This window comes from Pinus tabuliformis, chromosome 8 (assembly GCF_031772625.1).
Source record: "Pinus tabuliformis cultivar Carrire ecotype Pingquan chromosome 8, CPIR1, whole genome shotgun sequence".
Classification (NCBI taxonomy): Eukaryota; Viridiplantae; Streptophyta; class Pinopsida; order Pinales; family Pinaceae; genus Pinus; species Pinus tabuliformis.
Genome location: NC_142294.1, coordinates 604,833,187 through 604,845,651, shown reverse-complemented (window position 1 = coordinate 604,845,651; position 12,465 = coordinate 604,833,187). Strand labels below are relative to the sequence as shown.

Sequence of the window (12,465 nt, the reverse complement as noted above, 5' to 3'; positions counted from 1 at the left end):
TTGCTAAAAGACAATACTAAAAAACTAATACTAACATATTCCTATAATTTTCTCTAAAACTAATACTAACATATTCCTATAATTTTCTCTAATATCTTTGAATACAAAAATTATACAAAATTATTCCTATTCATATATACAAAATTATGAATTATAAATGTTAATTAAACAATTCTATTATAATATTTATAAAATAATTGTATTTAAATATAAAAAATATTAAATAAAAACTTAAATTATATTTAACATGAAAAATTATAAATTAGTGTTTTAAGATGTGATCAATCGAATATTTGAGTTGGTCCTGAATTTAAAAATAAATTATTTTATTAGAAAATTAAATTTCAATAAAACCTTCTACTTTCTAACTATCTGACCAAACAATCTTAATTTCTCATGAATAAATATCTAATTAAGAAAATATCTCAGACAAAACTCACATGGGACTGTAATATTATACACAACCATGTGCTCAACTTATTCTTAAATACCAGAATTAGGGACACAATTACGTTTTTTTTTCCAAAATGTATAATTTAAAACTAAAATATGAAAGATGGGTAAAGCTAATATTCAAAAAATTGGAGTATGGAGAAAGAGCTCAGAACATCGTACATTTGGCATATCTGTATGACTACGAGACGTAGCTTGTTGCAGTGAACTTATGTGGGTTGGAAGGAATTAATGATATGGGAAACGAAGGGTAGGGCGTGATTGAGTGGGGGAGAGCTCGAGATGGAGAGGTCTGATGAAGAGTATGCATTCAGGGAGCAAATCAATGAGGCCCTGGCTGCCTCCTACGGCTCTAATTTTTCTGTTTGGGACCCCATGGACTCTGAGTTTTTATTGGCCCTGCGGTTCCAGGAGATGCTGGAAGACGAGTTCTCCTCGGCCCCCAAAAGCGAATGGCAGGATGCCCAACAGGATTTTGACGAAACCACATCGGTTACAGACGATTTGAGCGGCCTAAATGGAGGTTTTGAGCAGCAGGAGTGGCCTGACAGGGAAGAATTTGGTTCTTGCGAGGAGGAGGAGGAGGAAGAGGACTGGCGAGATGCAGAAGAAGAGGAAGAATACAGCGACTCAAGCTGCTGCAGCTTTCGTGATCGCAGAGATTCCTCGGACCTCTCGGGATCGATCTCCAGGGGGTCTCGTTTGAATAGTTATTATAAAATGGTGTTTAAGGGCATGTCTGAAATTCGGTCGGGGGAATCAGGTCTGAGTTCTTCTGGCATAGGAGTCATCATACAGAGCCCCGATGGGGACAACTTGATGCAAGTGCAGAAGAAATTGGATTTTTATGTTGATAGGACGGTAGCCGAGCATCTGGCGCTTATGGATGGGTTATTGGCAGCGTTGGAGCTGAGGGTTCCTCGGATTCAGGCCTTTACGGATTCGGATCTTGTGTATGATCAGGTAAAGTATTTGGGCCAGTGTAAAATCAATGTGAAAATGTACTTGTGAAGAACCCATTTGTGGGAACTCTGTTGAAAATACTCATGTAAAAACCAGTTAGTAGAAATTTGTAGGCAGACGTTCATTTTTAAGAAATCCCTAATCGATCAGAAGAATGTCCAAATGTGGAAATCATTTTGCTGATTCCCATCTGTAAAATCCATGTCAGGGAAACCCATTTGAAAAAAAACCCAGCTTCTTTTCCTAATTTTTGTTCTATTCCTACTGTTTGTGAAGCTATGGGCCCAAACATAATCAGAACCCATGGTTACTGGACACCCACGTTCTCACTATAGTTGGTGAGGTCACCACTGGTCACATATAATTTTTCAATCATTACAAACTATCCAGTTATGATTTCCTCATCGGAGTCTTAGTCTTGGTGACCACTGGCACTCTCTAAATTACCCAGGGCACTTTTCAGATCACCCTCCCCAGAAGGACCCATCAGAGTCCCTTAGAAGGAAGGGAGAGTATTGAATGGAGAGAAACCCATTAATCGTTTTTTCATGCCTTGATGACAGGGCGGGCCTTGCCCTTATGGCCATTGATATAGAAAACCTGTGTCACAGACATCTGTGAAAACATTTGCTCATAAGGTTTTGTTAATGAGAAAAGCCATCACTGGATTGCTTTCCAAAAAAAGACACCGCCAAATGTGTTTGATTTTCTTGTACTCAAGATCAAATTTATATCGAAGTTGTTTTTTGAATGCTTAGTTGATTCAGATAGAATAGATACTGGTACATCTTCTTCCTGAAAGGTTGAGGTGATCTGTTCATGACCTATATGGACCGAATAAAAGACATCTAGATGGTGACTGGGAAAATCTTTAGGTGAGTTTGCAGTGATATCTATTGTTGAGTAAAACTCTCATTGTTAGATTGTTTTCAAAAGTTGCAGGTGAAATTGTTTTGATTGTTATGGATGACAATAACTCATCAATAGTGTAGTCTTGTGTTTTTAAAAGTGCTTCAGAAACATGCCGGAGGGGGTTGTCCCATATAACAGACTTCATTTGGCTTAGGTGCCAGGTGAGTAGTCGTTTTGTCAAAATCACCAGGGACTTCTCTTCCATTTTGAAAGCCATGCCATTCGGGTGGAAGCCGAAGCAGGCCGCTGTGAAAATGAAACCCTGGTGGATGGTTTAATAAGATGTCGACCTCATAAGTGAACAACTGCCCTGTAGGTGAGATTACCCAATTTTAGATACTTTCTCTGGATTTACTATAGTTGGTATTGACTAGTGGAAAATTCACATTAGAGTGTGTATTGAGATGTTAAACTGAATTGTTAAGGTCCCTGCTGACTATTTGAAGTCAATAATAGACTGTTTACTAAGATCTTAAGTTGGATATCTCATGATTGGCATCGACTAATAAAATTCCATAATGGACTCTGTTGAGATTCCAGGCTCAATTTGTCATGGTTCTGATCACATAATTAAAATCTATAGTAGGCTGTCTGCCAAATTCATAAGCTGAATTTGTCATAGTTGGCTTGTCCAGTTAAAACATGGTAGATTCCCTGCTGAGAACTAACCTGAATTATGCCACTGTTGGCATTAGCTAGTGTCTTAAGCTCAAGTATATATAATTGCCGAGGTCTTAATCTCAAAATATCTTGTTTGGTGGTAAACCGAGTTTGATTCCTCTCCAGTCTATTTTGTTCGTGGAATAGCTAAATTTATCCTGATTAGCATGCACTAAATTAATATTCATTCGTAAATTGCTTTAAAATACATAGCTGAATACATCTTGTGGGAATGGTTCCATTGATCAGATAGCTCGAGGCCAGAAGCTTCAGAATCAACTATTGATAGCTACGAGGCAACGCATTCTGGAACATGTTCGGAAATTGGACAACTTCGTCTTGACACTAATTCCTAAGTATGATATCAGAAAAGCTCAGTTTTTGGCAAAAGAAGCAATTGACATGCCGAGAGCTTCATCAAAGAGAGTTGATCTTAGAGAAGCATCTGTCAAAGAAAATTGCTTGATTTGTTGTGAAGAAAAGGCACCATGGGAGATGGTTACAGTGAAATGTTTTCACAAATTTTGTTCTCACTGCATGGTAAGATATGTAAATAGCAAGTTGCAGACTTCCCAAGTTCCGATACGGTGTCCTCAAATTGGTTGTGAACATTACATGTCTGCCGAGGAGTGTAAGGCCTTTCTTCCAGATGCTTGCTTTGAAGCTTTACTAAAAGCTCTTGCAGAGGCAAACATCCCTGATTCAAAAAGGGTGTATTGTCCTTTCCCAAATTGCTCTGCAATGTTTGACAAGGGACAAGATGCATCAGCAAGAGCAAGCTCATCTAGTTATCCTGAGGATACTACAATCAGATGCGTTGAATGCCCAGAATGTCACAGGCTCTTTTGTGCCGACTGTTGTGTTCCATGGCATTCATCAATGAGTTGTGAAGAATACCAGAACTTGCCAGCTGATGAGAGAAACTCTGATGATGTCACATTACATCGTCTCGCACAAAATAGACAGTGGAGACGTTGTCAGGAATGCAGGCGAATGATTGAGCTCACACAGGGGTGTTTCCATATGACGTGTTGGTATGAATCTGTACCTTTCTAAGATGAATTTCAATATATGTTTACTAAATTTTAGTAATTAAGAATGCATAGGATATTTGATGCATAATTCAGCTAAGCAACCAGTTTAGGAGTTCTGCATAAGTTAGCTTTAATTCTGAACCATATGTACATTGACCTGAGAAAACATGAACTTGCAGAGATTTTTGGAAGAATAAGCCATGTCTCTGTCCTGAGTTGTGTTTTCTTGATTTGCTTTTCGTATATCTCTTGCCTGGGAGTAGGGACAGGCAGTTCTTTTCAAGCTTTAATCCTTTGCCTAGGTTGATATTCATGAAAATGTACTAGAAACGTTGGAGAAGGTATTAGTGGTTATAGCCAGGTAAGTCCAAAGTCTTGTCTACCTTTTCCATTTGCGCATGTAAATTCCTTCACTGGAGTCTGGAATGTACGGATTTTTGAGTCTGTTCCTATATTCTGCATCATTATGTGTCAAGCGTTTAGCCTTTTGATACAAAGCTGCAGTACCGTTGGAAGGAGTATTAGCTCATGGTGACTTATCTGAGAGCTAGTATATCGCTTTCTTATACTATTGTTTCAATGCACATTCGTTATTTCATATAAGTTTAGAGGGCTTATCGAATGCATTGCTTTGCCCCAATTGGCAGCAGTAAGAATTGCGTTGTGCAGCTACACAAGTGACTTTTCGCAACCGATCAATTGCTTTGAAGTCGAATTGCATTACCCCACTAAGTGATTATCTTGATGCCAACGTGGATAGGGTGTTCAAGGATTCTGCAATGATTAGGCCTGTTTGTCCTGTGGAGTCCATCTCAAGAATACATGCTGGTGCTTAGCCGGCTTTCATTATATTGAGTTTTAACACTCGGAATAGAAGGTTGTGTCATTTGCATATTGAAATAAACAGTTTTTTCAACATATGCATGTGTTCAAAATAGGAACCTTCTCTCTCTCTTGGTGATTGCAAAACCCTGAATGAATGCAAGACTAGTGTCCACTCAAATTATACAAGGTTGAGAGGACCTAAATGCGTATAATGTAGATATAGCAAATTCCCCTTTATGGCTGGGAACATTTCTCTAGTCTCTAAGCAACTTTGTTCTTATCAATCGGAATTCAATAAATCTTCGTTGTTTTTAAAAGCTTTTGTTTGCTGAGCACTTCAGATAACTGAGATTAGTAGAAAAACTTATCCAAGGTGCATGGTTAATATATTTGAAGTTTGTTCAAACTATTGGATAGTTTCATTTGTTTACATTAGTTTTAGGCTTTTAGCCAACCTTGGTTCTGTCAAATGTAGCCAATAACATATGATCTCTGCTTTTGCATTGCAGGTGTGGGCATGAATTCTGCTATGCATGCGGAGCCGAGTATAGAAATAAGCAGCAAACATGCCAGTGTTTGTATTGGGATGAGCACAACATAATTAATTATTCAGCACCAAATGAAGCATTGGATTGGACCTTATTCAATGGATTAAATGACAATTATACAGATCACGAGCAATCTCAACTGGCCTTGATACAGAGATTTCTTTCACAAGACTTTAATTTAAGCACTTCTTTGCAAGCTCCCTCAAGGCCACTTCCACATGAAGAGTCCGTTGATAGTGCAATTCGTGATCTTCATCAAGTACCTTTGCTGGGGAGTTTTGTTTCAGCAATAAGTGGCACTTCATATGATCCCTTTCCTTATGATTAAATAATGTGCTCATTATGGAATTAAATGAAAATCAATGTTAACTAATACAATACTTCTAGGGTGGGCAATTCTATCTACTTATTTAACATAGTATGTGACCATTCAGTGGAGTAAGCCTCTGAAGTCAGCAATCCAACCATGCTGTTTTAATACAGTGAAATTTCACACTAGTCTGTTGATGTTCTTTTCCGTTCATTTCTTTAATTTAAGAGTTTTTACTCGAGGCAAGAAGGGTATTAGAGAACATACAACTGCAATCAGCATGTGCTCATTTTTCCGTTGTGGCCACATTTAAATAGATACTTATTTGTAGAAGTGCACAAGTAAAAGGGGTATATGTACAATTACACACAAGTAAAAGGAGTGTGTATTGGTTGGCAAACATACTCAGGTCGATAAAAACTGATTGAATAACTGCAATGAAAACATACACAACCTTGGAAGCCTGTAGTTTTGACTAAAAGGTTTGCATAAGTATATTCAAGTTATTAAGTATTTTGGCTTAGCATTATAGTAATTAAATTAGTGGTGTTGTTTTCTATCATGAGGGCATGACTTCTGGTTTCTTACATTTTCATCTTGCTGCAATTCTGGAAGGTAACCTTTCTGATAAACCAATTCTGGCTCAATTTTGGAATGTGTGGCTGTATTCTTAGATGGATGGTCCATTACCAACAAAGAAAAAGAGTTCATTATCTTTCCCGTTTCATCATTGGAGATAAACTTGGTATAGAAAACTGTAAACCTTCCTATGAAACATTAGGTGATGACCTTACACTCTCAATGCAGTGTACCGTTTTGATTTCTATGGACCATGTTTCAGACGATGCTTTAAAATAGTTGAATTCATTGAAGTCCTTTGTCGTCATGATAGTGGTTTATGGCACAGATGAAGAGGAATATAGATCAATAGAGTGATTTGCAAGGTGATCTGGTTTCAGTTATTTCTTAAGTGAAAACGTTAGCTGGTAAAACTTTGGGATATATGAAATTTAACATGCACAATAGTATCATTCCTCGATTCTTTATGCAATGATGCATGTCACTAAGCGATAGACAACTTTTGATTATCTAACTGTTTTATTGTAAAGCACAATATGAATGAATTGGTAGATTAAATGCCCTACAATAGTAATGGGTTAATAGTAAAGTTATCACACACGCACAGCACATTGGCGACAGCTAACCCTCGAGGTACAATGGTATATACACATGTTTGCTGAGAAATAAGCCTAACAAAAAGGTGATAAACTACGAGACACATTGTTAGCAGCATCTGCGATAGATCAGAATGCATTGTCATACCCCAAGGCTTGGACGTTGATCACGAACTTCACTTGATGTTTTGGGATGATGACTTTTTCCAATAGAACAGTTTTGTTCCCAATTAATAGCAATTCAAATACAGCGTGTATGAATCTCACTTCAAAGATGCAAGGGCCATGTTTCCTCCGAGGCATGCATATTTGGTTGGCATATCATAGGATGAAATCATGTTTTTGGTAAGTTCTTCGTTCAATATGTGTAGCTTAAGTTGAATAAGTTTTCTGTGATTGAATAAAACATTTTTTGGAACCATTATATTTTACATTACTACTTCCAAAAGGCTTCTTCCTACAAGCCACCCCAAGAAAATGTTTGTTGCTTAAAAATATTCCTTAATTGTTCTGTATAAGTAATTGCAATATTACCAAAGTATATCTCTAAATGAATGATATAAAAGGATTGAATCATCATCGTTCTGTATGAGTAATTATCATCTACTATAGCCTTTGCATTCCATTTAGTATGTTAATATCTTACCTTAGATTGATGATGGATTCTGTGTAAAGCTGTTGTTTCTTTTCACGCTAATTGACAATGGCCAATCATATTTTCCAGCCCTACCTTTAAAGTCTATTCCACCCTCTTAAAATTCCACATATATAGAAAGATGGATTAGCTTGAACATGTCAGTATCAGTACTATAAAGCTATTTTATCAACATGGATCTTTTAATGATAATATATAGATTTTGTTCTCTGTACTTGAATGAGCCACAATATAAATAGCGAAGATAAAATGGTTAAAGCAATTGATGTTCTGATATATACCATAAAACATCAAGCAAATGATGTTCCAATATGCACCATACAACTCTCTTATATCTGTTTGCAAGATGAATTTATATCCTCTGATTGTGGTAGAGTGATTACACAACTAATAATTGAATGCAATTCTTATCCATCTCTTCCCAATCATAAATCTGGGATATGTGGTTGTGGTAGAGTTATTACACAACTAATAATTGAATGCAATTAATATCCATCTCTTCCCAGTCATAAATCTGGGATATATATCTGTTTGCAAGATGAGTTTATATACTCTGATTTAAAATGCAATTAATATTCTTCTCTTCCCAATCATAAATCTGGGATGTGTGGTTGTGGTAGAGTGATTACACAAAACTAATAACGGAATGCAATTAATATCCGTCTCTTCCCAATCATAAATCTGGGATGTGCAATTAATATCCATCTCTTCCCAATCATAAATCTGGGATATGTGGTTGTGGTAGAGTGATTACACAAAACTAATAACTGAGTTTATTTTATTTTGTTTTGTTTTGCCCATACAGGATGCAAGTGATTTATTTTGTTTTGTTTTGCCCGTACAGGATGCAAGTGATTTCTTCTATGCTATTGCTATCACCATAGTCAATAAACCAACCAATAACATTCTTATCACCATAGTCAATAAACCAACCAATAACATTCTAATTTATAATTGACAACTCATTCTATAGAGACAATTAGCAAAGCGCATGACCTAGAATATCATTACGTTAAGCAAGAATTGAATCAGCTAAAGAGAATTATTGCTATCCGCTGAGTACGAGCACTATGGCTACTAGTTAGTGTTTACCACTGCTTCAACAATCCAAAGAACTGAGCTAGGAAGTTGTGGGTGCAATACTGAGATGAGACTACAGCTAATAATTAAGAATTGAGCAAAAAAGCCATGGTTCCAATCAGTGATCCAAAGAATTAATCATATAGTTGTAATTACACAAGTGACCGCTGATTTAGAGATAAGACTATAGCTAATTATTAAGCACAACAGAGAGACGAGATTTTCCCACGAGGAAAAAACTGTTATATTCACATGAGTGAATATACATATTTCTGTTCTGGACGACTGTTCAATTTCTTGAATTAGTCGCTGATCTAAACAGAACAAAATATCAATTTCTTTTTCTCTAGTATGTTGAACATTCAGAAACATACTAACTACTGTAACATTTATTCAATACTAACTACCGTAGTGGACCTAGTCCACTTTACATTGAATGGCTCCACATTACACTATTCAATACTAACTATCACTTTATTCAATACTAACTACCGGACCTAGTTCACTTTACCTTGAATGGCTCCACGTTACACTTTATTCAATACTAGTTAAACTTTATTCAATACTAACTACCGTAGTGGACCTAGTCCACTTTACATTGAATGGCTCCATGGTACACCTCCTAGGAGTATCTCAACATGCCACCCTCCTTAGAAAAGTCTTGCCTTCAATGCTTGTTATGAGCTGTTAGAACCATAAAACTAGGTCCTATGGATGAGTGTGGATTGTAATACTAAAGTAGGCTAGAGAACCGAGGTTGCATGTACAAGTGCTATTCACCATGTTGAAATAGACACCCCATTGATGACTCCTAAGCTCCATGACATTAGTGAGTATTTTCCATGAATTACCAAGTAATATGCTTCAAATACTCACTAATGTCACGGGGATTCAAATAAGTAGAATTCTCAAAAAGACCATCTGCATAATTGTAAAGGTTTGGGGTTGAATTTAGAAGGAGCAACACCACTGTTGAATATGTAAGTTGTACAAAAGTAGTGATAATGGACTCGTGAGTTCTCTCAGTGGTGTTCTCTACCTAAAGTGGAGAAGAGTCGTCATATGGAAGATAAGAGTAGTCATCCAAAAAATGATAAAGTATCCATTTATCAATTAGCACAATCATCCTTGAAATCATACCCAACATATCTTTCTCTATTATATTCTTCCTCGATGTAAGAGTATGTGGTCACAATAATCTAGGGCTCTTAAAATTTAAAAATGATTGCTTTAATATCTTTGATTTTTTGAGAACAATATTAGAAAGCTTTTTTCATCAAACAGTGTCACATTGCCATTTCTCACATCCATTAAAGTTGAGAGTGAAAATTTGCAAGGCTTGTAGCAGATGGGAGATTTATTTGAAATGCAACATATGCTATATGAAATCAAACCCTTAAAATCCTTTATCAAATGGCGCCGGCTTGGTGACAATTTGAGGACCTTATAAAAAAATGTGATCTTTGTAGTGCACATGGATGTCATGAAAACAATTATAAAACAACCGCTTTAAATCAATGATATATTCACTTCCCAAACTCCAATTTGGACAATTTTTTATTTGAAATTGGTCTTTTTTAGAGGAATTCAAATCTACAACTCATTTATTAAGAGTTTTGTGTTTTTTTTTTTTTATTCGTGTCAACCACGCTAGATCATTGTATAATCGCCGTTAAGAGGGTCCAGGGGGGTGCGGCAACGATTTTATGCGCCCCCTTTAGCGGGGGTTTGGGGGCAGCACCTCCGAAGTTAAAAAAATAAATGAAAATTGCCTTGTAAAATATTGTAATTTCATAGTCATTTTAGGCCGTTCATTAGGGGGATGATTTGATGGTAGAAATTATGTTAATTTAGGGTTTTTTGCCTTAGAAGACAACTCTCAGTTGATATGAGGGAATTGTATTGCAACTATGTGTTATTATTCTAAACTAAGAAGAGAGACGAGACCGTGTGATAGTGAAGAAGAAATTACAACGAATCTGTTGTAGGTCATATGTCTTCATTTTGTGGGATAATATAAAAGGAAGGACGGACAATTTCTTTGTGGATGTAGCCCAAATTGGGTGAACCACATATATTTTTCTCTCTTGTTTTATGTGTTTTTTTTTTCCACTATTTTTATATGTTTCATTGCTCTGTTAATTAATTTCTAACAACTGGTATTAGAGCCGAAGGTATATTTGGATGATAAACTCTTAGGAGAGAAGGTTCCCTGGTTCAAGTGGGAGCAATGGCGGAATATGGTAGGTTTAGGGTTGAGAAATTTAATGGCCAAAACTAGTAGATGTGGAAGATGCAAATGGAAGATTATCTGTATCAGAAAGATTTGTACCTACCATTGAGTGGAAAATCAAAGAAGTCGACGAGTATGACAAATGAAGAATGGGATTTTCTTGACAAGAAAGCACTAGGAACAATACGACTGTGTCTGGTAGCGTCGGTGGCATTCAACATTTTAAAGGAAGCGACAACAAAAAATTTAATGATGACATTGGCCAAACTATATGAAAAACCTCGGCCTCAAATAAGGTATTTCTTATGAAGCGTCTATTTAATATGGATATGTTAGAAGGTGGATCTATTGTTGATAATTTAAATGAATTTAACACGATTACTAGTTAGTTAAGTTCCGTAGGGGTAAATTTTGATGATGAAGTTAAGGCCTTATTGTTTCTATGTTCATTACCAGAAAGTTGGAATGGCTTAGTCATAGCTATTAGTAACTCTTTGTTTGGATCTAGTACTTTAAAATTTGATAATGTTGTTGGTGCTATCCTTAGCGAGAAAATGTGAAGGAAAAGCTCAGGTGAGACAACAGGTAATGCTTTGACTGCAGAGACTAGAGGAAGAAAACTAGAGAGAGGAAAGAGCCCATGACATCGCAGTAAGTCAAGCAAAGGCATATCCAAGTCTAGATCGGGGATATTATGCTAGAAATGCAAGAAGAAATGACACCTGAAGAAAGATTGCAAATCTTGGAAGGAAAAAGGAGATGGACAACAAGAAAACAATCATGAAGCGAATGTGACTAGTGATGTGTTGCAAGATGCTTTGATTATTTCATTAGAGAATATTATTGATGCCTGGGTGGTAGATTCAGGGGCCTCATTCCATGCCACACCTGATAGGGAACATTTTCATGACTATGTTTAGGGGATTTTTGACAAGTTCGTCTGGGTGATGATAAACCCTGTAAAATCGTTGGAATGGGTAAAATTTTTATAAAGTAACAAAATGGAAACCAATGGCTATTAAAGGAGGTAAGACATATTCCAGATCTAAAGAAAAATCTAATTTCGATAGGGCAATTGGGAGGTGAAGGTTGTGTAACTATTTTTACAGACAAAACTTGGAAGGTCATTAAAGTAGCCTTGGTAATAGCAAAAGAAGAAAATGTTGGTACATTATATTTATGCAATGTTATTTCTAATTCTGTTAATGCTTTAACCTCCACAAGAGCATATACGACACTCTAAGATCATAGGCTCGGGCACATGAGTGAGAAGGGGATGTAGGTTTTTCACTCAACAAATTTGTTGCGAGGTTTGAAGCATGTTGATTTGGATTTATGTGAAAATTGTGTTTATGGAAAATATAAGAGTGAAAATTATCAGAGTTGGGAAGGAAAAGAAGAGCAAAAAATTAGAGTTTGTGCATACATATGTATGGGGACCTGCTTAGATATCATCTCGCGGTGGCTCTCACTATTATGTTACTTTTATTGATGATGCAACTAAGAAAAATTAGATTTATTATATTCATAATAAATCTGATGTATTTGATATTTTTAAGAAATGGAAAGCTTTGGATGAGAATGAGACAGGAAAGAAGTTGAAATGTCCTAGATCAG

At 36.3% G+C, this 12,465-nt stretch overlaps 1 protein-coding gene across 1 annotated transcript; it reads left to right on the top strand.

Annotated features, from left to right (window-relative positions):
- Positions 1-597: 597 nt before the first annotated feature.
- Positions 598-6,507, top strand: LOC149236945 (E3 ubiquitin-protein ligase RSL1-like). The gene is made up of 3 exons (XM_089372537.1): positions 598-1,416; positions 3,238-4,022; positions 5,357-6,507. Exons 1-3 carry the CDS (start codon positions 736-738, stop codon positions 5,721-5,723), a joined length of 1,833 nt encoding a protein of 610 aa, XP_089228663.1. The 5' UTR covers positions 598-735; the 3' UTR covers positions 5,724-6,507.
- The last annotated feature ends 5,958 nt before the right edge of the window (positions 6,508-12,465 follow it).

Coding starts and splice junctions, on each gene's coding strand:
- LOC149236945 (XM_089372537.1), top strand. CDS start 736: ATGGAGAGGTCTGATGAAGAGTATGCATTCAGGGAGCAAATCAATGAG. Junction 1,417..3,237: donor CGGATCTTGTGTATGATCAG/GTAAAGTATTTG, acceptor TCCATTGATCAG/ATAGCTCGAGGCCAGAAGCT. Junction 4,023..5,356: donor TGTTTCCATATGACGTGTTG/GTATGAATCTGT, acceptor TTTGCATTGCAG/GTGTGGGCATGAATTCTGCT.